The sequence below is a fragment of the Corapipo altera genome, unplaced genomic scaffold (genome assembly GCF_003945725.1).
Source record: "Corapipo altera isolate COAL_440 unplaced genomic scaffold, ASM394572v1 61153, whole genome shotgun sequence".
Classification (NCBI taxonomy): Eukaryota; Metazoa; Chordata; class Aves; order Passeriformes; family Pipridae; genus Corapipo; species Corapipo altera.
In genome coordinates, this window is record NW_020884958.1 from 927,162 (window position 1) to 951,290 (window position 24,129).

The window sequence follows — 24,129 nt, forward strand, 5'->3', positions numbered from 1 at the left end:
GTCTAGTGAAAAGTGTCCCTGCCTGTGGCAGGAGGGTGGAGCTACATGATCTTTTAAGATCCCTTCTAACCCAAACCATTCTACGAATCTTTGAATTTGAGCAACGAAAGACCTACTAAGAATATTTTCTTTATAGTTGCTTTTGTTCTTTTTTTCCACAATGGGAGATTTTTAAAAGGGAAAGGACTGATAAGAAGAAATACTTCAGATGATTAGAGTTGGTCCTAAAGGAACCTGTAATGACTTACTGCTCCCTTATACACTGGGAAATTGGGGAACATGACAGGAACATGTGTGATTTCTTGGAAGCCCTTGGGAACATGGATCCTGGACAAGCAGATCGTCACTGGTCACTGAACTAATGTATGGGCAGAAATGCTACTGGCAGGATGCTAGGGGACAGAGAATATCTTGTAAGTTAAAGCTGTTAGCATATTTTAGGCCAAAAAAAGAGATATCACAGAAAGAAGACTCAAAGGAAACAATGGTAAGAAGTTGGAGAAGAGGAAAATACTTCAGGTCTGTAAAACAAGAATGGATCAACTTGGGTAATCACAGAATAACTAGAAGTTGCATTTAAATTGTGTCCACAGAGAATGGCGAACTGGGTGCATCTGTTTGTCAGTTTTCTTTAAAACTGAGGTTAGAAATGTAAGAAAGGACTTTTCTCCAGAGCTGTTTTCTTCTGGCACCAAATATACTACTTTCTTACATTTAATATTTGAAGCATAAACCAAGATTCAGCCCTACCTAGCCACCTCCTAGAAGCACTCGTTACCTTGAGACTCATGAGAATTAGAAAGTTAATATCCTATTCTTCTTGCTCCAGGCATGCCATTGTTGTATTTTCTTCAAACGATAGTTGGACCACAGACTTAAACTCATTTGCAGTGCCAGATGAATCTATGTATTGTGAGAGGAGAAGGCAGCAGGTTGTTGCATTTCTGTATGGATGAAGGCTTGAAAGTAGTTAAAACTCTGTCTGAAAAACCAAGCTAACTAAATAATAAGGGAGGAAGGAGGCTATGGATGGCCTTTATGATGTAGTATGTTTGCTTTGAGAAGGGATGGACCCTCAACTGCCTACAGACACTGGAGTTGCTTATGTGCAACTCAGCGTGGCTCTGGCATCACGTTACCTTTCTTGTTGTGCAGCTCAAAGTCACTGTGACTCTGAAAAGGTCTTTTTTTGGCGTTTAAAAAAATCCCACAGGGCCACTCACTCCCATTATTGACTTGGAGCCCTTCTGTTTTTTGAGGGTACATATGGACATGTACAAAAGCAAGGAACAAGTCCCAGACAAACTGACCCAACAGGCTTCTCATTGATGCAGACTTTTCTTCCTGCATAATTTTTCTTTTTTTTTTTCCCCCCTCTTTGAGAAGAAGGTCAGAAACCATCAGCACAACCAGCCAGTTAGAGGGAAGATCAGTGGAGCAGCAGAAAATCCTGTGTGCCTCAAGGTGCCTCAATGTATAGGATAGGAAACAATCAAAAAACAGCAAAGACTTCCCTGGCTTTCCTGCAGCAAACTACCTGAAAATAGCTGAGCTGGGTAGCAGCTTTTGTGGGCCGCGCCAGGGCTTCCTGGAAGCCACTGTGGATGGGCTAAGAGATCGTGACAGTTCTTGATTATCACTTCATTACCTTGATGAGCACCAAAGCCTCAAAATTCAGTCTGATGATGGCTCGTTATACCAAATGCAGTGTTTCTATCATAACTCAAGAAAACAAGTTTTGTGAAATTTCCTTCTCCTCTGACAATTTCTGTCATCTCTCTTGGGGTGCTTTGCCGCATGTCAAGAAGAGAGGACAGTGGACAGACGAAAACAGGCTGTCCCTCTTCTTTGAATCAGTCACTGTGCTGAGGGAAACACAGTAAGGTTTTATTTATGTGCATGCAGAGAAGGCTGTGGCTATCAAATCCGCTTTATTATTTACTTTTATTTATTCTGCTTTATTATATTATTTATTTCTACAGGCTCTGCAACCATTTAAAATTAAAATTTACACACACACATTGGTTTGCTGTAAGAACTGTGTGTTGTATACTTACTGTAGCAGCGCTTTGGGTTTTGGTGAATTTTCTTAGTAGTTCTTCCAGTTATAAAGGAAGGAGAGTAAAATCTGTTCTGCGACTTCAAAAACTGCTTTTCTTGCCCTGGAATGCACATTAAAATCTACTGCATTTCTGGTTTTATACACATATTTTGGTTTAACCCCAGCTGGCAACCAAGCCCCACACATCCACTCTCTCATTCCCCAAGCAGCAGGATGGGGGAGAGAAGCAGAAGGGTAAACGTATTACTTTGGATTTGGCTCCCCACCAAGTCCTCAGGATCACAGCGAGACCTTTCCTCTCCTTTCTTGAAAACAAGGAAAGAGGGAGAAGGGAGAAAAAAAGAACCAAAGAACTGAAAATAACAGAATTAAAGCAATATATACATATATTTACACTTAATTACAGTAACAAAACCACTATATACATATAAGAAAAGAGAACCCCAACCCCCAAAACACAGAAGAACAGATATACCCAACGAATAAAGAACAAACCAAAATTTTAATACTTTCCTTAAGAAAATGAGAACCATTCTACTAAATCTCTCCTCTTGGATCGGAAAAATGACAGGCCTCACAGGCCTCACTCCCACACAGGTGAGACTGGCTGCAGGGAACCTACTGTCTCCAACTTCACAGGAAGAAATCTGACCTCTAACTTTCTTCCCCCTTGTATTATAACTTCTGCTTACGTAAAGAAATAGAATGGAATACTGGGACATGGATATTTCCTTGGTTTCCACCTGGTTGCCAGGGAAGGCCTAGACTAAACCGGTACAGTGAAAGTGAGAAAACTTGTGGTTTGAGATAAAGACAGCTTAACAGGTAAAGAAAAGCCCCTCACACAAGCAAAGCAAAGCAAGGAATTCAGTCAGTGCTTGTCATGGGCAGGCAGGTATTCAGCCATTCCTGGGAAAGCTGTGTTCTGTCATGGGTTAACAAAGACTTGGGAAGACAAATGCCATTCCTCCAAACGTCTTCTCCTCCCTTCTTCTCCCCTCAGCTCAATATGCTTAGCCCAACATCACGTGGTCTGGAATATATGGTATATTGCTTTGGTCAGTTGGGATCAGCTGTCCCAGCTGTGTCTCCTCCCAACTTCGCGTGAACCCTCCCACCCCCTTGGAGAAGTTGAAAAGGCCTGGATGTTGTTCAAGCGCTCTTCAGCAACAGCAAAAGCATCTCTATATTGTCTTGTGTTTTCAGCACAAGTTCAAAATACAGCCTCATACCAGCTACAGTGAAGCAAATTAATTGAATGCTGGTCAAAACCAGCATAATGCACTAAGGCACTCTTTTTTAAAAAAAGAAAAACAAACCCTAGAACTAAAAACAAAACAAAACAAACAAAAAAACCTGAGACTTGAATTGCTCTTCATTTAGCGATATCCTCATGCCAGTATAAATAAGGTGTCAAATTAGGGCTCCTCATTTAAAGCACTGTAAGTCAGTGCTAAATCTGTCTTAGGGGCACTGGATTGCAAAGAGGGAAGAAAGTTGTTTGGTGAATTGATGTCAAAACCACCAAACCACCATCATCACTCAATACACTATAAGTCAGGATAGGCAAGATGAAATATTTTTTCACCCCAGCTCCAACTTCACATCATCAATGTGACAGAAAAGCTTGGAGTCTGAATCCACTAAGGACACATGCTGCACCCAGTAGCAGAGTGCCTGTGCTGGCTCACTCTCCCTTGCTCCATGCAGCCTGGAGTTCAAGCTTTGGGTATTTCTGAGGGGAAAAGAAAATAAGAAAAAAAAGAAATGTGTTATGGAGCATCTCCTTTATCAGTTGCAGCACTTGGATTTGGAGGTTTTGCTGATTGCACCTGTAGAAACTTGACTTCTGTGAGCACAGCTGGGAAGGTGCACGACAGGCTGCCCCACAGGAAGTCCTTTAGCTCATGGACAGGAGTATTGCTGACCTCATGTTGAATCATAGACTCTTCCAGAAGACATAAACATCCTTCCTCGCAGAGATTAGTTTTGTAATTTTGGTGAAAGCATCTCTGCATGCTCCTGGTACTCCTCATGTTCATACAAAGGTTATTATCTGCACATGGCCCAAAACCTACATTATAAAATTCCTAAAGATGTGACAGAAAACCATACCTAATCAAACCATACCTTGTGTTCTCCAGAGTACCTTTTACTGTTAAGTACCATGATTCTTTTCTCTCCCACTTCTTATTTTGTTTTATACTTTTGGTATTGCTACCATGCACAAATTTCCCATGTATACCACATGCCATTTCAATTTTTAAATTTTTCATCCATGAGTGTGACAGTGTATTTTCTAAGAGACAGGCTTCTAAACCTCCTGTATCCCAGCCCATGCCATGGTACCAGAAGTATCACAGACACTCACAGCTGCACCCTGGGTCACAGTCTTCTTCAGATCAGTACACTGATAAGAAAAACTGTATGTGGCCGCAGAGGAAACTAAACAGAGATGGGTTGTGCACATTTTGGTTATGCCTTCACCTTCAATTTCACTTAACTTGTGTGAATTTCTTTCTTTTCTGACCCCTCACACTGTCTGCTGTGAAGAGGCATCAGTTCCAGTAATTAAAGTCTTGGGTAGTGGCTCTTGGTGGCCAGACAGGCAAATTTCCTCAATAAGTGCTGAGAGAGAGAGAGAGAGAGAGAAACTCTTCAGGACACAGGATTTATCTGTATAAGTAGGATATACCCATATACACAACTCAAATTAAGCAGAGCCAAAAAAGTTCTTGGGAGCTGCTGGAAAGAAACAAAAGACCCGTTACATAAAAACGTGTATATTGCTCAGGAGTCACCCATCCATGAAGCTGGAGTCTGAGTTCTTCAAATCACATAATTTTGTCAGTTTCTGAAGTTGCTCCTCTCATGCCAAAGCACCTGTTGGAACAAGCTTTGACCCATGTCAGAAAGCAGTGAATAAGTACATTTTCTCAGCCACTGCCTGTGAAGGCCTGGCTTGGAGCCACGCAGTCCTGGAGTCACTTTACATTTTAAAACCAGATTTGAGAAGCCCTGCAGCCAGCCAGCAGCAAAAAGAAGACAGGCAGCAAGGAGATAAACTGGGGAGGAACAGAGGCAACAGAAGGAGACAAAGCAGAGAAAAGAATTTTTTTTTCACATGGCATAACACCAAGCACACCTGGGAAAAGGGGTCTGCTGCTGTTTTTCCAGTAGAAAATGAGGCAGCAGGAGGTAAGAGGAGAGGAGGAAATATGAGTTCTCACCTTCAGGGAGAGATGTGCTGGTACACTCCAGTGGAGAGGCCAGTTGCAGTTAGGAAGAGAGGGAGCATAATTAATAAGGTTTTCAAGTCTCTCTGCACTTTGCTGGGCTGTTCAGTCGGCTGCACTCCTCTGGCCATTAAAGATTATGGAATACCACTTCTCTAACTTGCCACCTCCCTCTCCTTTATAAGAGGTTCCCAAAGCAAACTGTGGGCAAAGGCTTTTGCCTCTATGGCAGGGGCACTGATGGTGCCATACTGTTGTGGTTTAACCCTGTCCAGAAAGGAGCACCACACAGCTGCTCCCTCACTGCTTCACCAGAAGGATGGAGGAGAGAATTAAAATGGTAAAAATGAGAAAACTCATGGGTTAAGGTAAGGACAGTTTCACAGGTAAAGCAAAAGTCATGCACACAGGCAAAGCAGAACAAGGAGTTTATTCGCTGCTTCCCATGGGCAGGCAGGTGTTGGGAAGACAAATGCCATTGTTCCAAACACACTCCTTTCCTCTTTCTCTGCCCAGCTCTATATACTAAGCCTGACACCATATGGTCTGGAATATCTCTTTGGTCAGTTGGGAGCAGGTGTCCTGGCTAGGTCCCCTCCCAACTCCTTGTGTACCCCCAGCCTCCTCGCTGATGGGTTGGTGAGAAAAGCAGAAAAGGTCTTGATGCTGTGCAACCCTCTTCAGAAATAATAAAAAAAACCACCTTCCTGTATTATCAGCACTTTTTCCAGCACAGATCCAGAACAGCCCTGACTACTCTGAAGAAAATTAACCCTATCTCAGTCAAATACAGCACACTCTTCAGGTAGTGAGTGCTAGTGGATGGCGGGGTGCACCATGCGGGATATAAGGTCCCTAAAGCTGCTTCAGAGCCAGGATTAGCTGCTATCCTCTTAGTGGGCTCAAGACCTCCTAATCTCGATTTTGTGCTGCAGGCTGGTTTCCCCTCCTCACCTGGGGCAGACCCATGCTCGGAGTGCACTGTTGTCTGCCACAAAGAGCTTTTCGAGCACAAAAGACGTGGTTATTTGGAGCCCCTCCCCCCCTTCTGGTCAGACAGCTCCGAGCAGGTGGCTGCAAGTGCCCAGCTGATGGCACTGTCTCTCCGTCAGTCTGCCTGGTCGGAGGAGAATTCACATGTGCCTGGCTGGAAAAACCTGCCATTTGCCGGCCAAATGAGTCACTTGCTATTCACTGACGAGCATTTATATTTAATAGTGGGTTTACCGGATCTTCCTGGGGGCATGTACTCTTTTGAAACACCTGCAGTTTTGCTCACTTCAAACAGAAGTTTTTTGGGCACATTTGAAGAACTTTGCAAAAGATTTGAAGAGCAAAGACAAGGCAGAGAGATGTGAATTTGCCATGACCCACATTATCCCAGGACTTCTGCCAGATCCCCACAAGCTCCCCCAGGCCTGGGTGTCAGCAGCACCTGTTGCTGTGCTCCCTGTCCCCACCTGTGCCACAGGCTCCCTTTTAGTCCCTGCTCTTGCAGGCACGTGTCTGACCCTGAGCTCCCAGGAGATGCTGAGGTTCCACATGGAAAAGGACATCATGAGACCACCTGGAATTAGAAGAGCTTCCATGTATGTTGGCCTGTGTGCCCAGGATCATGGGGGCAGTGTGGAGTGTGTAACTCCCTCCTGTGTTCCCAAAGTGAGCACTTCAAATAAATTATTTAAATAACTGACCTGACCCCAAGGCAAATGCACACCCTAAAGCAAAGTTTCAAGGTTGTTTAAGTCTGGGTCTAGGTTCTGTCTCTGAATGAAATGTAGGCAGATTGCTGCTTGTATTTATGGTTTTGTTGCCTTGTGGAGAATGCAGTGCCAACAAGGGACCCTGCATCTAGCACTTTCACCTTAATGCTACTTGAAGAATGGAGTTCAAACCCACCACACATAAGGTATCAAATCCTTGTTCAAATAATTTTAGGGTGAAGAGTGTTAAAAGTACTTGAAAGTGAATTTCTGTCCTACTCTCTGCTTTTTGAGGGGGTCAGAGCCAAGTGCAACTGAAATTCCACCATGACATTTTGTACTGGAGTAGGGCTCCTGGTTTACTACACAGAGAGAACTGCAGTGTGGATGTGCAAGGAGGTAGCCACATATCCACTTTCTCAGTTGCCTGCAGTTAGCTAGAAGGCAAGGAGATTAAAGCTTAAAATAGCAGCATAACTACATGGTCATCAACTGATCCTGTAAAAGGTAGGGCAGAGATTTGAAGCCATTGCCCATCTGCCTACCTTAACTGAGGTTATTGAGGCAAGCCAGAGCTGCAGAATGGAGACAACTTCCATTACTCCTCCCCCCTGCCCCCCAAAGGTGGTTTAATCTGTGAGAGAGGCAAATTTTATATCTAGCTTGACAAATGACAGAGAGAGAAAGGTGGAAAGATGAGGAACTTTGTCTCAGATTTCGGGAGCAGCCATGGCTCTGTGACACCTCAGCATCTGAGACAGAAGAGCTGGAGACAGTCGTGGAGGGAAGGTCTGGGTGGGGATCATACGTGGTGTGTGATATATGGGGGCTGGGGGCTTGATCTTGGAAAATAACAGGACAGCAGAAAATCAGAGGGAGGCACAACCAGCCAATGCTTGGGTGAGAGTCTAGGGGAGAGAAAGGGCTTAAGGCAGATAGTGGGGAAGGAAAGTGTCAGCAGAAGCACAAACTGAGTCTTACATGTGGCATGAAGATCTCCCATGTGTTCAAAGAAAAGAAGAAATTAGGAATGCAGTGATTGAGGTGAGGTAAAAAGGGGAATCCAAGGTATATGAACCTTAAGGACAAAAAGAGAATTATAAAAGGGTTGAAAGCCACATTTCTGCACCTCTGTGAAGGCAGTGTTGCATATGCTTGTGTGTCCCCTTAGGAGACCAGCAATGGATGATGGATCTGACCCCTTCTCAGATCTTGCAGGGAATTCTGGCTGCAGAGCAGAAGAAGATTGGCAGCAAGAAAAAAAAGACACAGTATGGGTGGGCATGATAAGCCATAACCCACAAGAGTCTGGGGAGCATGACATGGGTGTCCTGTCCCTTTCCTACACTTACTGTAACTGAAACACAAAGGCAGCAGATGACCTTTGTGCCAAAAGCCTCTGTTAGAAGCCTAAATCAGATATACAAAGGAGCAGTGCACTCTTTTAGGAGAAACTAGAGGAAAAAAAAATAATGTTTCCATTTCCTTTAAGAGACTTGCAATGAGTCTTCGGTCAGGACAGTGGGAGCACCATTGCTGGGAGCACCTCCAAGCCCAGGAAGTGCCGTGCATTCATGCATGCTTTGGGAAGCAAGTCTACAGTGCCAGTAGACTCTCTAATGAGCTCCGAGCTGCTGGTGAGATCCAGCAGTCCCAGCAAACTCAATTTTCTGGGATGTGCAGTGAAATGAGCATGGCTGGTTTGGTTTCCTGCTCATACATAGGGGAAAGAGCAGGCCAGTAGTGCCCCAGAGGAATAAATATGAATTAATGCACACTCGAGTTGAATGGAATTATTTTTGAAGGATACTGCAGAACTGAGGATGATGCTGGACAGCAGCAACACCTCTCCTAGCTGCGGTCTGTGAGGGGAGCTCCGACCTTTGCAGATGGCATTTGTGACCATGCCCTGCTGGCTGTGCTTGGGGAAGGGTACCACACATAAAATTTACTTGTCGGCAGAGCATCCTGCAGAGAAATTCCTGTTGGTGAGAGCCTGCAAAAAAATCACTTCTTGGTTTCTCTGTAAAACAGTTTAAATGAGCACACAATGAGTTTCATGGAATATCCATTTCCTGTCATGCTAAATTCAGGTCAAAATTACTCTATCAGCAGCCTGCTTAAAATAGGGTCATAATGAAGCACTGATTTTATTAGCTGATTGTCCTTGCTAGTCAATGGTTATGTACTTCTGCAGATGGACTCTGCAGTCAGGATACTTTTAATTCCCCCTGGATTTCATTACTGTGACTACAAAGCAAGGAACAGAATAGCAGACAAAGCTGTTGCTGTTTAGGGTCACGATGCTGCCTATGCCTTGTACTGAGCTGTGAACTTCTGGGAAGTTCAGACCTGCACACTTAGGATTGTTCTGGGTTTTTCGGGGAGCAAATTCTATTTTGATAAAGCTCTTCCACTGTTTAATGTAACTAATGAGCAGCCACTGACTCCATCCCCCTCTACCTCCACCCCAGGCGGGGAAGAGATCAGAAAGATCTTGTGGGTTGAGATAAGAACAGTGTGATGATTGAAATGCTATTAATTCTACTAATAATTGTTATGAAAAGGAGAAAGGGAGAGGAACAAACCCCAAGAGAAACAAGTGATGCACAGTACAGTTGCTCAGCACCCACTGATCAGTGCCCGGCCCCCAGCAGCAATCAGGCCCTCCCAGCTAACACTCCCCAGTTCATATACAGAGCATGATGTTCTCTGAAACACTTGGATTGTTCAGCTCACCTGTCTGGGCAATGCTCCCTGACAGTTTCTTATCCACCTACCACTGGCACAGCATGGAAAACTGAAAAGTCCTTGATTTAGGGTAAGCACTTCTCATACTGAATCCAAAACACAGCACTACACCAGCTACTGAGAAGAAAATTAACTGTGTCCCAGCTGAAACCAGGACATTATTCACCCTCACTCCATACCATTTATGTTATGCAGGGTCTTACACTTCCCAATGCATCTTTCCTGTCTTTTGATATATGTATATACACAGCTATCATTAGTCTGTGGACCATCTCTGTAAAATCCACTGAGTTCACTCAGTCTGTGACCTTGGGCTCCATCTATCGTAACTGTTTCAGGGTAGGAAAGATGGTGTGGATTGTCATATGTTGATACCAGTTCTGTTTCCATCACTCTCATCAAAATTCATTCTTCATTAATGTGACAATCAAAATGGAGTCAGGTTCAGATCCTCAAATGTGGAGTGGAGAGACAGGCATTGCAAGGCACCCAGGGTGGTGATGGCCATATGAGTGCCATGGAAATCATAATATGCAGTATTATACAGCAATTAACGTCACACATTTTGATTCATTGTCCATCCTTACCCCGAATCAAATACTCTTGAAGCACACACTGGACTTCCCCATCCTCTCACATGACCCACCAGCTGCACCCACCCAGGTCCTTGAGCAAAAGTAGTCCTGTGTATGGACTTGCCTTTGCTTGAGGCAGGAATAATCCGGGTTGTTTTCCTCAGTATATTTTTAATGTGCACAACAGGAACTTTATTCCCTTCTGTGGTACATAAGGGTTTTGATGGGGCAGAGCCAGCTTGATTGCAGATCCCACAGGCCTGATTCACCAGGTGGCTCTTGCTAAATATGTATCCCAGTGTGTGAGGGTCCCATCATCCATTGCTCTCCATGTAGCCTTTAACAGTTCTTTGATTTTCAATTTTCCTAGATGCTGATGCATGTGATATACTGATAAGGGAAAATATCAGTCTGCGTAACTTAAACAGTGTAGTTTTGCGGTTCGTGTGCTGTTGCTAAGAAGGAAGTTGTGTTACCAGTAAGCAGCCAATAAGGAGGTGCCAATAAGCAGCCAACGGGAAAGCTGCGTGATGGCGCGAAGGGGCAGCCAATGAGAGGGTGTGTAATGTAGCAAAATGCAGCAAATAAGCAGCCAATGAGGTGCTGAGCAGATGGGCAGCCAATGAGGAGCTGTCGCTGCGAGACGGGACTGAGGGACTGCGCGTGCTCCGAGAACAGGCTGAAAAGTTCAGAGAGGAAGAGTTCGAGCCTTCATCCCCACGACCACCGGGGACGACCACCAGAGAGAAGTATGCAGATGACAGAAGGCGTGTCCCAAGATTTAAATAAAACATCACCCACTCTCAGAAAGGTTATGAATATGTAAAAATATGCTATGAATATATGAGCTAACTGTATAAAATAGAAGTTGGGGAGGGGGAGCAAGTGTGTGTTAGGCAGAGCTATCCCCCACAAATCTGGCACTGAAATAAACAAATACTGGCCTAATAGTACCTGTGGCTATTGAGTTTTACCGCCACCACTTTTTCTTGGCATCAATACCCACTCCAGCCACTTTCTTTGGCCCAAGTGTCTATAAGATTGTTTTGGAAATGAGTCCTTTTGTCTGACTTAATTCTTTCGGAAATATCATGTTTCAAGGCCCAGGACACTGTGTCTCCAACCATCCAGTGATTGCTTCTGCTATTTCAAGCATACAGCACTTGCTTTGGTGGGTTTGTGGGAGTGTGAGATAGTCAATCTGCCAGGGATCCCCAAATTTATATTTCAGCCATCGTTCTCCATAGCAGAGAGGCTTAAAACACTTGACTTGCCTATCTGCAGTGCATGTTTCACATTCATGGATAACCTGTTGTCATGGGTTTACTCTAGCCCAATTTTTCAAACCCCCACAAAATTCCTGAAAGGTTGGGAAAGGTCCACAACAGGCAAAACAGACTCAATGTGAGGAATAATATTAAAATTTATTGCTAACAGAATAGAAACTAAAAAGTCATGAAATATACAGTATTAAACACACTTCTACCACCCCTTGGCCCCCTGGCCAATGCAGGAGGAGAAACTCTCAGGGCAATAGCTAAAGTCTCTCTTCCAATAGGGGTGCAAGGGGTCTCTGCACCCCCTGAGTTCCTTTCATGGGCTGCGAGGGGACAACTCACTACACCATGATCTTCACCACACATTACAGGGAGTTAAAGCTCTGAGTTTTCTCCCTGTTCCATGGGATCCCTCCCAGGGGAATAAGCTCTCGGAGGACCCCTCCATGTCAGGTCTACCCCTCCCCTGGGTCGCAGGTTCTGGGGTTTGCCGCAGTCTGAGGTAGGAAGGGGATTGTGACAGCCAGTGGGTTCAGGCGAAGTAAAGGAGGGACACACACTGTCACGTGGTGGAGCAATCACCATGCTATCATACTTTATTGAGGCACGGGTCAGATTTATATAGAGCCAGGATGGAAGGTGCTGGAAAGGAGGGAGGAGCATGGGACTGGTAGGGGAAACAGCCAACCGGGGAAGGAAGGAGGGAATATAGAATCAACAGGAACCAATGGGGAGAGTATCTGCAATGCAGTAGATGGGAACCAATAGGAAAAATGGAGGTATTTGTGAGGGGAAAATACATTGAAATTGGAAAAACTTGGAATAAAACTGTCCGAACAAGTTCTTTGGTAAAACCTGGTAACAATAAACAGTCCTTTTCTGTATTAGTCCTTGGTAACAATGTCACATAGTATCAATCCCAAGCAGGTGCTTGGCCATTTCTGCTTCTTCCTGCACCTGCCTCAGCTCCTGTTGCCATCTTTGCAACAGTTCTTTTCCTCAGCGAGTGCCTTCCTCAGGGGTTCATCTCAGTCTCTTTATACCCAGATAATTTTCACCAGAGTTCTACCCAGAATAAACCTGCTCAGTGTGGCTTCTCTCTCTCTCTCTCTCTCTCTCTCTCTCTGTTGCAAATCCAAGCGGTGGTGGTAGCTGTGCTTCTCTTCTTTGTTCCACTCTGCTCCGCTCCACTCCCGACATGCTCCGTGCCATGCACTACTGCCGCTCCGGGCCTGCTCTGGGCTGCTCTGCTTTGGGTTGTGTATTGCTGCCGCACCAGGCACCACAGAGCCTGGCCAGGCTGCCACCACCTCTCCCCGTGGTGGGGGGAAGTGGCGAGGCTGGCCGGAGAACTCCTGGGCAGTTTCTCTCTTGCTCTGTGGAATTTCTTCTCAGCTCTGCTGCACGTCTCAGCCAGGGGCCTGGCTTGGCCTCAGTGCCACGCCTGCTCCTGGACCAGGGCCGGGGGGGGCCCGGCCCCCATGGGGCCTGGCGGCCCCTCTGCCAGCTTAGTGGCTCTAATTTCTTCTGCACCACAAGCCTTCTCTTCCAGCTACTTAAATATGTAATTTGCAGAGGCGTTACAACAGCTTCTCATTGGCTCAGCACGAGGAAATCCACCTGGAACTAAGCATCTTCAGTTCCAGGGGAGGGCTAGTAAACCCAAGACACATGTGTGACAGTGTCCATGGTTAAGTCCATCCCTCGATCATGAGCCCATTGATATGTTGCATCTCCTGCTTGATGGCCCAAGCTGTCACAGGCCCACTGAGACAGAAATTACTCATCTTTATGTTGCCAGTCTAAATCCACTTCACTGTTAGCAGCTGGAGACACCTGTTGATTAACTGGGTGTTCTCAACTCTCGTGTACATGAACATGATTCACCTTTACAAACAGGTTCTCCACCCAGGCAACAATATCATGCCACAATGTGCCAGCACAGATGCATTTACCCCTTGTGCTGGTTTTAAAACTCAGTGGGAAAGCCAAGCCCACTCAAACTGCCCCATTTCAATACTGGAGGAAAAAATACTAGGAAAGATAATAAGATGGGGTCACAATTTGTTGAGAAAATTGCAATAAACACAACAATAATAGTAAAAGCATTTTCCACAGCTTGTACAGCTACTTGCACTCTCTCCTGCTTTCCTACAGTACAAGGATGCATCATTAAGCAAGGCATAATGTTTCTCACTTTCAGATTATTTATTATATCAGGTGGGTCTTCAGCACTCTCACCTCCTCCTCTGCAAAGAGCACAAGGATGTCATTAGTCAAGTCAATGTCACAAGTCATTCTCTTCCAATCGCTTTGTTGATGCCTGCTTCCCTAGAAAGTGACCCCAGCTGTTTGGCTTCATTATCCTCCAATTCCAAACCGCTAGTCACATTATCCCACCATCAGAGCAGCCAGGTGACAATGTGCTTACCTGGATGGTGGCTGAAATCTTTCCATCTCTCCTGCAGCTCACTCAGGGGTAGAGATCAACTGGATATCTCTTGTTCTGCCTCTTCCTTCTGCTCCTGTGATAGCCTTGCTTAGCCTGTAAAACGAGAAGATGCAAAAAAGGAGCTCCAGAGTCAAAGACACATCCTCATGGAGGTACAGTCAATGCTCTAACTTTATTCCAAAAATACACACATTATCAAGGGTCCTACAGGGTTCACACGCTCTCTTCTAACTTTCTATTTGTTACATTCACTTTCACACACGATATCTATAACTTTATTGGCTCTACTAGCCAAGGCACATTTCCAGGTCCCCCCATCTTCTGGTTTCTCACACCCTGGATAACAACCTCCTTCCTTGTTTTCCTTTATGCAGCTTTCTGATATCTGCTGCTCAAGGACACAGATCTGCTGCTGGAGAACACGGGTCCCTGCCGTCCAGCACGCAGGCCGGATTGTGCAAGCAGGCCTGAAGCAGTATATGTCCTGCATCATCTGAGATTCTCTCAACAAGCCTGCCTTGTCCTCCTTTACTACATAAGATGCCTTTCATGTCCATTTCTTTTTGTGTACAGGGGCAACTGATACTGGCACAGTGGTTCAGGTGCAGGGGCTCTAGCTGTGCTGGTCAGTTCCAGAGATTTTCCCTTCCTCCCACAGGCCCTAAGTGGGGCTGAACATGACTTGAAAGCCTGGGCCAGGCCCTAACATGGTGCAATGACTTGTGTGCCTCTGAAAGCGCAGTTGGGCTCAAAGCTCTTAAAGGGTCTTGGCCAACCTCAATGATTCTGTGGTGTTACCTCTACTTGGGACCTCAAGTCAACAGGAGACTTGACACAGATCCACTTACTGACACCCACACACCCTTTCTGCCTCCAGAAGGCTTTGGACAAGTGGATGTACAGTTCTGCATATGCTGAACTGGCAGAAATAAGGCCCCCTGTGCCAGGCTTGGTGCATTTGCATGTTGGAGTAAGAGAATTCCCAAAGCAATGCTGTAAAGACTGTCTGTGTAAATCCACACAGCAGAGAGCTGGGAAAGAATACTTCTGTGTTGGTAGCTAATATGCAAAAATAATTTTGCCTGGCAATTGGCACCAGACAATTGGCTTCATAGCTCAGCGATGGCTTTAAAAAATGTTAAGAGGTACAAATAGAGAGACACAATAGACAAAAAGTTAAAAAGAATGACCTCATGATTTTTATTAGAGGTTTTAAAAGGGTTAATGGAATCAGAAACAGTGTGTGTCACACTTGCTGGGGAGAGATGATAAGGAAAAGAAAATTACTTCAAAATAGAAAGTGAATACTACCAGCATTAGAAATTCATCCTTTTAACCTCTGTAACGAATATTTCGAACACTTGGGAGGGTGGGGCTAAGTTGATTTTGTGGCCTGACGTTATGTTTTTAGCCATAATAGCTTTTTAGTGGTTCCAGCCTGGAACTGGAACTAGATATATCTGTCCAAGGATGAGGTGCTGTTTGGTTCCATCACTGCACACTTTCATGTCATGAATTTGTGTTTGCAGGATTCACTTCTGCACTGGGTGCACAAAGTCACCTAAGCCAAAAACCACTGTTTCTGCACTGTGCTGCTCACAGCACAAATGTGCCCCTGGAGTGAAATGCAAATGGTCAAGTATAAATTGCAGTGGTTAAAGGTTCAAAGTCTATGAATATCTAGGGCAGCATGAAATTCTACTGTGCATCTTGAGAATGAAGAAACATTTGTAATTTTAAGTTTCATAATGCTGAATTAAGTTTTATTACCCATTTCTTGTGATGCTACATATTTTTCTGTAATACAAAGTATTCAGTGATATTATCACCCTTTTACTACAGCAGAATATGCAGTTGGACACTCTGAGGAGGACAAAAGCTTAATGAAGCTTTAGTATAGGCTGTAAAGACTCCTGGAGAAAGAGTCAGGCTTGGTGTGTTGTTACTTTGCTGTAGATTCAAAGAATATAGACCCATACTAAAAATGACCAACTAGTCCTTCATAATTAGAAGAGCAGAAATGTACTGTTTGACACCCAAACTGGTGTGGTAACACTGACTTTATTGAAAGTTAATTCTCTTTGATATTATCTTCTTTTTAATCCATATTTTAACAGATCATCAGATATTGTATATAACTGTATTGTATAATAACCCTTAATATTTAAGCAGTGCTTTCAGATTGTGAACAAACAGCAGGTTTTCTTGTAAGTGCCCCTGGCCTTGTACATTACCATCAACAGCTTCTAAAAGGGTTAAAGATCAGTGTGAGCAAGGCTTTGCTGATGATTAGGACACATTAATGGAAAACAACCATTATCACCTCTGAAATGTACCTCTACATCATACTAATGCATTGTAATTTAATGTAATTAAGTTATACGAGCTGAAGATGTTCAATTTTATTATAAACATCCATTTTAGGAGGCTGCTCAGCAGCTAAAAATGGATGCTTGCATATGAAAGTACTCAAAACCCATAGGCTGAATCCTGGAAATAAATTCCAAACCTGAGCCCTAGTTCCATTCCATGGTATAATCAGAAAGCTGACAGATGAGGTGCAAGGCCATGCAAGGTGGGAGGAAGAGGAGAAGGCTCCACATTATGGTATCAGAGGTAGATTTATGTCTCCTGTGGAACACGTCAGCCTCTAGCTATGACGCAACCCCAGGGCAGTGCTGTCTCTCTTATTTTTTTAAAGTCATAAATATAATAATAACAAAAAAAATACAGAAAAATAAAATTATTTTCTTAGGTGTTTATAATTACAATTAGTTTCTTTCAATAAATATTAAGGCTACTGTAAATCTTATCATCGACATCAGCCTGAAGGCTTTGACAGAGTTATTGTAGCATCAAAAGTTTAACAATCCACTGCTTGGTTCTGGGGAAAGCATTTTCCAGGCTGGAAAGATGTGTACACTGCTTTTTGCGAAGGGTAACCTTTTCTGGGCTTAGTGCAGCTGGCTGGCACAAGAAAGAGCAATGGCTACACTCTCCATTATTTAAACCATTCAAGGCTCTAATCCAGAAAGCAGAATCATTTGTTTCTTCATGGTATATAAACATATACCATGGTATATTAATCAAGAAATATGGCTTTTGTATTATTCCCTGTGCTTGGTATATGAAAGATGCTTGATGCCTGATCATTTTGTAGTTCCTGTCTGTGAAAATAAATCTAAAAGTAGTTGAGTTTTATTTGAATCTATGTTGTTGTTGTTGTTATTAATATAAAGGAATCTAGTTGCTAGATGCTTAAGGTTTGTTTCTTGTTTGGGAGGTTTCTTTTGATAATTTCTTTGTTTGTTTTTCAGGGAAGCTGCATTAATAAATGCTCCCCTAAAAAAATCCCATAATAATAAGATTGCAGCCTGGAACCATATTACTAAAGGAGTGAGATCAAGCTGATCCAGTAAGATCTCACCATAAAATCTTCATTCCTCTGCTGCTGAGGGGAAGAAATGCATTTTCTTCAGCTGAAAGTGTAATCAATTATTTTGAAAAAGAAACTTCTCATACACTCTGTATCTGGTGTATATGCAGTAAGAGCAAAGTTTCTATAGCTTGCTATAGCTGTCCTGCTAGAAGCAATAGTAAAAGTCTCTTCAAAGAGAAACAAAATAAAAATAAATCTCTATTATTATGATGTTTATCCATTCTGCCAGTGACATTTTCTCTTATGTTTTGGCTGAAATCATAGTATGAATAATTTTGTGCCAGCAAATTTCACAGTAAGAAAAAAGCAACCATATTGGAAACCAGTTGTGCTGCTTCTCAGTACCACCTATTTCCTTGGGGGTGACTTTTTGTCTCTGAAGGAAATGGAGAACCATGGAACACCTTTACTGGATTGTGGTTAAAGTTGTTGCCACATTTACAATAAAGGAAGTAATTTGATGCTATGAAGGTCTTTGTGCATTGATTTTGTATAAAACAAAGTAGTTCAGGAATATTCTATGTAGCTAATTGAGTATCCTGTGTTTTTTCCTTCTTTCCTTCCACCTCAGGAGTTTGATATCAGAGACTATGAAAAAACAATCTTAACAATAAACAAGACAAAAACAAAATTCTAACAATAAGCAATACAATAAACCAATCCTAACAATAAAGAAGGCACAAACCCCCAATCCGAACAATAGCTAAGACATTAAACCACTCCTAACAATAGCCTCTACATTAAACCAGTCCTAAGAAACCAGACCAACTCAAAGCACATTGCCCGGCCAAGGGAAGCCCTCGAACCCCCCAGCTCTCCCATTGCCCCCGGAGGGGCTGCGGGCCCCCAAGCGCTCAGCGGGGCAGGAGGCGGCTGCAGAACTCCTGCCGGCTGCACTCTCCCGCCCGGAGCCTGCTCTGGCAGCGGAACTGGCGCAGCTCCTCCTGGAAGGTCCCGTGCTCCATGGGCCTATAGTCCTGGGGTTCGCAGTGTGTCTGGGAAGCCACGGCCCTGTCACCGACCGCAGCGCAGCCTCCGGCCCCCACCCAGCCCGGGGCAAACCCAGCGCCCCCGCTCCCCCGGCCCTGGAGATCCTGCCCTCACGGAGGATGGTCAGAGCCAGAGCTCCCTCTCTCCGCTGGGCTGGGCAGGGCACACGAGGTTCCAGGGCATTCTCCTCTCATGTCCCCAGGCCTCCCCCTGCTGACAGGGACACAGTGGAGGCACTCACCGGGTACTGCAGGAAGAAGTCCCGGTACCCCCCCTTCAGGACATAGAGCTCAGGGTAGTGGAGCTGGGGGTACTCGTGACAGGAACGATCCTTCTCCCTGAGGAACCGGCACCTGGGACACAGGGAAAGGCCATGGGATCATCCCGTGCCGGGATCTGTGCGTGCCTGGGGGGCTGGCAGAGCCCAATGCCTCTCCCCTCCCCCCCTCGTTGCCCCACTCACATTTTGGGCCCTCGGTGAGCAGAGAACTCGCAGTGGAAGATGATGATCACCCTCTTGCTGGTGTCCATGGGCAGGATGGGCTGGTCCAGCAGGAATTGCTCCACATCCTGATGCAGGGGCAGGTTGACAGCACCCTGGGGAGGGACAGGAGGCTCCTTTTTCCCCTTCTGCCTCCCATTTCATCTGCAGGGACATAAGGATGCTTCCCCCAATCTCCCCCTGCCACCACCATCCTCCAATCTACTTGTGCACCATCCCCCTCCTCCTTCCAATTGAGGATCAACCCCTCTAAGTGGGCTTGGCGCTGCTGAGGGGCCTATTCAACCCCTCTGGGGAAACCTGGTGACCCTTGGGGGAGCTCTTTAACCCTGTTGGGGTAGTCTCAGCACCTCCTGGGGGGACTGCTCAACCTTAAGTGGGGGTCTCAGCACCTCTGAGGTTTGGTGGGTTTCAGACACCCCCTTCCTCCCAGCCCCAGGGGGCATAGGAGCCATTCTGACCTTGATGTGGCCCCCCTCGTACTCATAGGGGTACCGACAGTCCACGGTGATGCTGCTCTCGATGAAGCTGCTCCACTGCCCAGTCAGTACTGCCACCAACTGCAGGGGGAGTCCGTCACCAAGGGGGAACACCTGGGGGGTGGTGAGGGAGCAGGCAGGCAGCCCCACGGGGGGGCTGGGCAGAGGCTGCTGCCTCCTTACCGTGTCAGGGGAGATGTACTTCAGGCTTGGGTCCTTCCCCTTCACCATTGGCAGGAGGTGAGCCTGGAGGAGACCATGGGCTCTGGAGTCATATCCATCCCAGGGACACTTCCTAGAGGGTGCCACTTGTTCCCCCAGCCCAGAAGCCCCCCCAGCTGCCAGCTCTGTTCCCAGGGGAGGGGGGCAGTCTGCCCAGGGCAGACGTGCCTGTGGCACTGGGGTGGCTCCAGAGGAGCAGGGATTTGGCTCTTCATCCACTCTGCAGGCTGCAGGCTGGGAAGTCACAGCCCCAAGGCCCCATGTCCCCAGGCAAGGGCCACCAGGTCAGTTTGGGCTCTTGTGCCCATGCAGGGCTCTGATGGTGGTCCCTGTTTCAGATTAAGGTGGGCAGCACCCCCAGACCTGCCCCATCCTCATGGCCCTACCTTGGAGAAGTCCCCAATGAGCTCCTGATCGTTGCTGTCCAGCAGGCTCCTGATCTCCTCATGCTGGGCAGACCTGGAATGCTGCAGCCCCTCTTCCTGTAGGGATACAAAGCAGAGTCCCCCTGATGTGAACAGGGGCTCCAGCAGAGCCGGGGCATGGCATAGTCCTGGATCCATAGGGACAGGTTGGATCTCCCACCAGGGCTTCCCCGTCACCCACCAGCTCCAGCGACACTTCCTCGCAGGGGGTGTTGGCCACCCTCCTGTGCTGCTTGGCCTTGACAGGGGTGTCCCCATCACAGGGGTGTCCCCGCTTCAAGATGGGCCTGATGGCCCTGCTGGTCCCCGAGGGCGAGCAGAAGAGCTGCCGGCACTTGCTGCACTTCCCCAGACACTGTGGGGAGAGCCCGTGTGGCTGCTTAGGGGTCCAGCAAGCCCCCAGCACCAGGAGGGCAGGGGACGAGGCCCCACCTGGAGAACCCTGTGGGTGCAGCCTGGGGCTCTGTTCAACCCCCAAGGCCCCCACTTACGAGCTCTGCCTCCTCCTTCCTTGTCATCCTTGTGGTCAGCACATTCTCAGTCCTCTGGGTCATGGTGGCATCACTCTGCCAGGGTGGCAGCCGAGGGAGGGACGGGGGAGAGCAGAGGAGATGGTGAAGGGAAGAAGTCCTTCTGGCTGCTTCCCAGCCCCAGGCAGGGATGGATCCCATGCCCAAGGTCCATCCATCTCCACAGGCACAGGAACTCTGTGAGAAGCTCAGCAGTGGGGCCAGCCCCATGCCTGCCCGATTTGGAGACCGGGTGTCCCTGTGACCCCCCCAGCCCCTTCATCTCCAACATTCACAGGTCTCCAGGGCAGGCGGGGAGGTTGGAGCAGCAGCTCCTATTTCCAGCCCCAGGATCCCCCAGCCCCGGGTCCCTCTTGAGCCCTCCAGCCCCTCTCACCAGCAGGCTGGATGTGGAGCAGGGTCTCGTGGCCAGGGCGTCCCTTCTGGCAGCCCCATGGCCGGCAGCTAGATGGCTCTGCTGACCCAGTGTCGGCAGCTTCTTGGGGACAAAGCCCTCCTGCGGTGGGGGGGCACAACGTTAGCGCCCCTCTGCCCCTGCCCTGCACTCCCCAGGCCTCGCTGCCCCCCTCACCTCATCCTCAGACTCCCTCCGGCCCCTCTGCACTCGGCCCCTGCAGACGTTGAACTCCCCGGAGTGGGAGACGACCTTCAGGATCGTGCTGGATTCCAGGAGACACGGCTGTGGGACAGGGGAGGGCTGAGAGGTGCTGCACAACCCCCCCCTCCCCCCGGCTCCATCCTGCTCCTCCCAACTCCGTCAGGGATAGAGCAGGATACAGCCTCCCAGTGCTCAGCCCTGCAGAGCCTCCAGGACTTACCGGCAAGGAGCGGATCCTCCGCAGATGGAGCTTTGCGCTGCAAGAGCAGGGAAAGAAAAGGATTCAATGAGAGCAGGTGTCCTGGACCAGCAGTGTGCCACCCCTCTGCCATGGTCCCCTGTGTCCCCCAGGTCCTCCTAGAGGGGTGAGACCTGCCCAGGGCTGTCCTAGCTCCCCAAAGGGACCCTGGGACAAAACCACATCCAGGCACTGAGCAAACACCGATGGACAGACCGGGGCTCCAGGAGGGGAATGGGGACAGCCTGGGTTTTAGGTCTGGGACAGGGACAGCCTGGCTTTTGGGACTGGCGCAGGGACAGAGACCCTTCACTTACCCTTGGAGAACTCTCCTGGAATTCAGGATTCCTTTCTCGAAGCTGTGGGCACAGGAGAGCTGGGCTTTGGGGGGGTGGCACCCCACGTCCCAGCCCAAGCAGTTCAGGTTCTCACCCCCCAGAAAGAGCTTGGGGGAGCACAGCTGGATGCTCAGGCCTCCAGCAAGGCTGAGCCCGGGCACTGCTGCCCGTGGGAGGCAGGGGAAGGCGAGGGGGTGTCCCCGGGGGGGGACGTGGGGATGGAGCACTCACGCTTCCTCCGCCGCCGCCGAGTCGTGCTGTGTGAGGGAGTCCAGCCTCAATCCTGCGGGAACAAGGGGCAGGGGTAGCCCCGGGGTGGGGATCGGGCTCCTGCCGCCACCCCAGGGCCCTTGGCAGGATCCGGCCGGGCAGGGAGCCCCCCACATCTCAGCTGTGCTCCCTTCTGTTCCAGCCAGGGCCGGAGAGGGGCCACGGCCAAGGGCAACGGCTGTGCCCTCACGGGGGGCCGTCAACCTGCCCTCCAGGATCACAAGACGGGTGGCACCGGTCCCACATGGAATGTCCCGTGTCCTCCTGGGCAGGGACCGCAGCGGGGTGCTCCGTGGCTGAGTCCCAGAAGCCCCCGCCTCAACCTCCCTCGGCAGCCACTCGGCCAAGCTCTACCTCCATATCCAGGGACTCTCTAACACTCCCCCCAGCACCCTGTGCCAGACCTCCGGCTCGGGGGGTGGTGGTGGGCGGTTGTAGGGGCGCAGCAGCTCCATCACTCACCGGCATCCGAGGGCTGGGAGCAGACGGAGTCCCGGGCACAGGGCGAGGCCACCGGCTGCGGGGACAGGGTGGACGAGAGCCGCGGGAGGGACAGCCCCCCGCCTCGCCGCTTCGAGGTGTCCCAGAGCCTGAGGACGGTCGGGAGGGGAAAGGTCAGTGCTCCGGGGTGCCCGTCGGCCCTTTCCCGGGGGAGTGAAGGGAGGGGGGGTTCCTAGATCCTCCAAGCGGCCTGGCACGGTGCCCTCCATCCCCGAGCCCCACGTGGGGGCAGCCCATTTCTCCCGTATCGAGGGAGTCCCGCGCGGGGCGGGCGGCCAAAGCCCCTCGCAGCCCCCCAGCGCGCCCCAGCCCCTCACCTGCCCGGCTCCGCCGGGTGTCCCGCGTCAAGCGACAGCGGGGGGAGCGGGGACACCCCCGGGGACGTGCCCGCCAGCCCGGGCAGCCCGCGGCCGCCGCATAGCGCCATGGCAGAGGAGGGATCGGGCGAGCGAGTGTCGGTCTCCGGGAGCGCCTCGCCGGGAGCGCAGCGCGGGCTGCGCCGGGGCTGCGTCCGATCCAGAGCCGGCAGGAGACAGGGACAGCGGAGAGTGACAGGTGACAGGGGAGAGTGACAGGTGACAGGGACAGCTCAGAGCTGTCAGTGGCAGGTGACACGCTCAGCTCACACTCCTCTCACACTCGGCTCACACCCGTTTCGCTCTCGTTTGGAACAACAACGAAACAACAACAACGAAATAACAACACCGGGGACCCCGCAGCCAATGAGAGGCCGCGTCGGGGCTTGAGGGCGTGGCCACGGCGGAGGGGGCGGAGCATAACAGAAAAGGAGCGTGCTCGGCCCGGAAGGGGCGGGGCCGCAGCGCTGGGGGCCCGGCCGCGGGTTCAAGGAGCCGCTGCCGGGCTGGAGGTGCGGCTGTCCCGGCTGTGGGGCTTCGGCACAGCCCCTCCCTGCCCACGCCGGTTTTTTCTTCTATTTTCCCACCCAGCCTGGATGTTCTGGGCTGGGATTTACACCAAAAACGCCCCATTAGAGCTTTCCAGCCACGGAAAACCTGTTTTCTGTCCTATGAGGCTTCTATGGCACAGCTGGTTTTTGCCAAATCCTTCTTGGCTGTTGCTGGTTATTCACAGGGGTTGTGTCTTTCTGCTATGCATCGGGTAGGCTCGGCAGGATTCCAGTATTCCAGGGAAGGGATGATGCAGGGAAGTGGGAAGCAGGGGTCCTGTACTGGTGCTGGCCCCAGGCAATCCTGAGGTAGCATCATCCTTGGCCTCACATGTTGCCTAACACTGTAATTCAAGTTGTTCTTAAGGGTCTTTCTATTGCACCTGTTGGATAATAATGAGAACTGGAAGGCAATTGCTCTGGGAAAAATTAGTATCTTGTCCTTGGAAGTGACTGTTACTCAAGAAAGCAAAGCTGAAATCTTGGAGGTGGAATTTTTTTTTGTGGAGTTTCTTTTTTTGTGAATGGTCTTCTCTGTTTACCTGCAGAAAACTTTCAGTTCTGTTCTAAACTTTAAAAAAGAAGAAAATCAACAAAATTCCACATGTGCCTAAATGTACTTGATTTCTTTGCT

General features: G+C 48.5%; 1 protein-coding gene across 3 annotated transcripts; it reads right to left on the reverse strand.

The window, feature by feature from the left end:
* Positions 1 to 15,790: 15,790 nt before the first annotated feature.
* LOC113956860 (M-phase inducer phosphatase 2-like) lies at positions 15,791 to 23,313 on the reverse strand. Of its 3 annotated transcripts, XM_027663850.1 has the most exons (15): positions 22,906 to 23,313; positions 22,550 to 22,677; positions 22,049 to 22,100; positions 21,797 to 21,838; positions 21,462 to 21,498; positions 21,215 to 21,322; positions 21,020 to 21,139; positions 20,605 to 20,679; positions 20,295 to 20,468; positions 20,075 to 20,170; positions 19,650 to 19,712; positions 19,449 to 19,547; positions 18,949 to 19,082; positions 18,727 to 18,838; positions 15,791 to 18,490 (listed from the first exon to the last, which is right to left on the reverse strand). In XM_027663850.1, the coding sequence occupies exons 1-15, from the start codon at positions 23,013 to 23,015 to the stop codon at positions 18,350 to 18,352; spliced, it is 1,491 nt and encodes a 496-aa protein (XP_027519651.1). In that variant the 5' UTR covers positions 23,016 to 23,313; the 3' UTR covers positions 15,791 to 18,349. The 3 variants fall into 3 exon arrangements, with proteins under 3 accessions (XP_027519651.1, XP_027519652.1, XP_027519653.1); XM_027663851.1 differs by lacking the exon at positions 20,295 to 20,468 and having other exon boundaries at positions 22,906 to 23,312; XM_027663852.1 differs by lacking the exons at positions 20,295 to 20,468; positions 20,605 to 20,679.
* Positions 23,314 to 24,129: the final 816 nt, after the last annotated feature.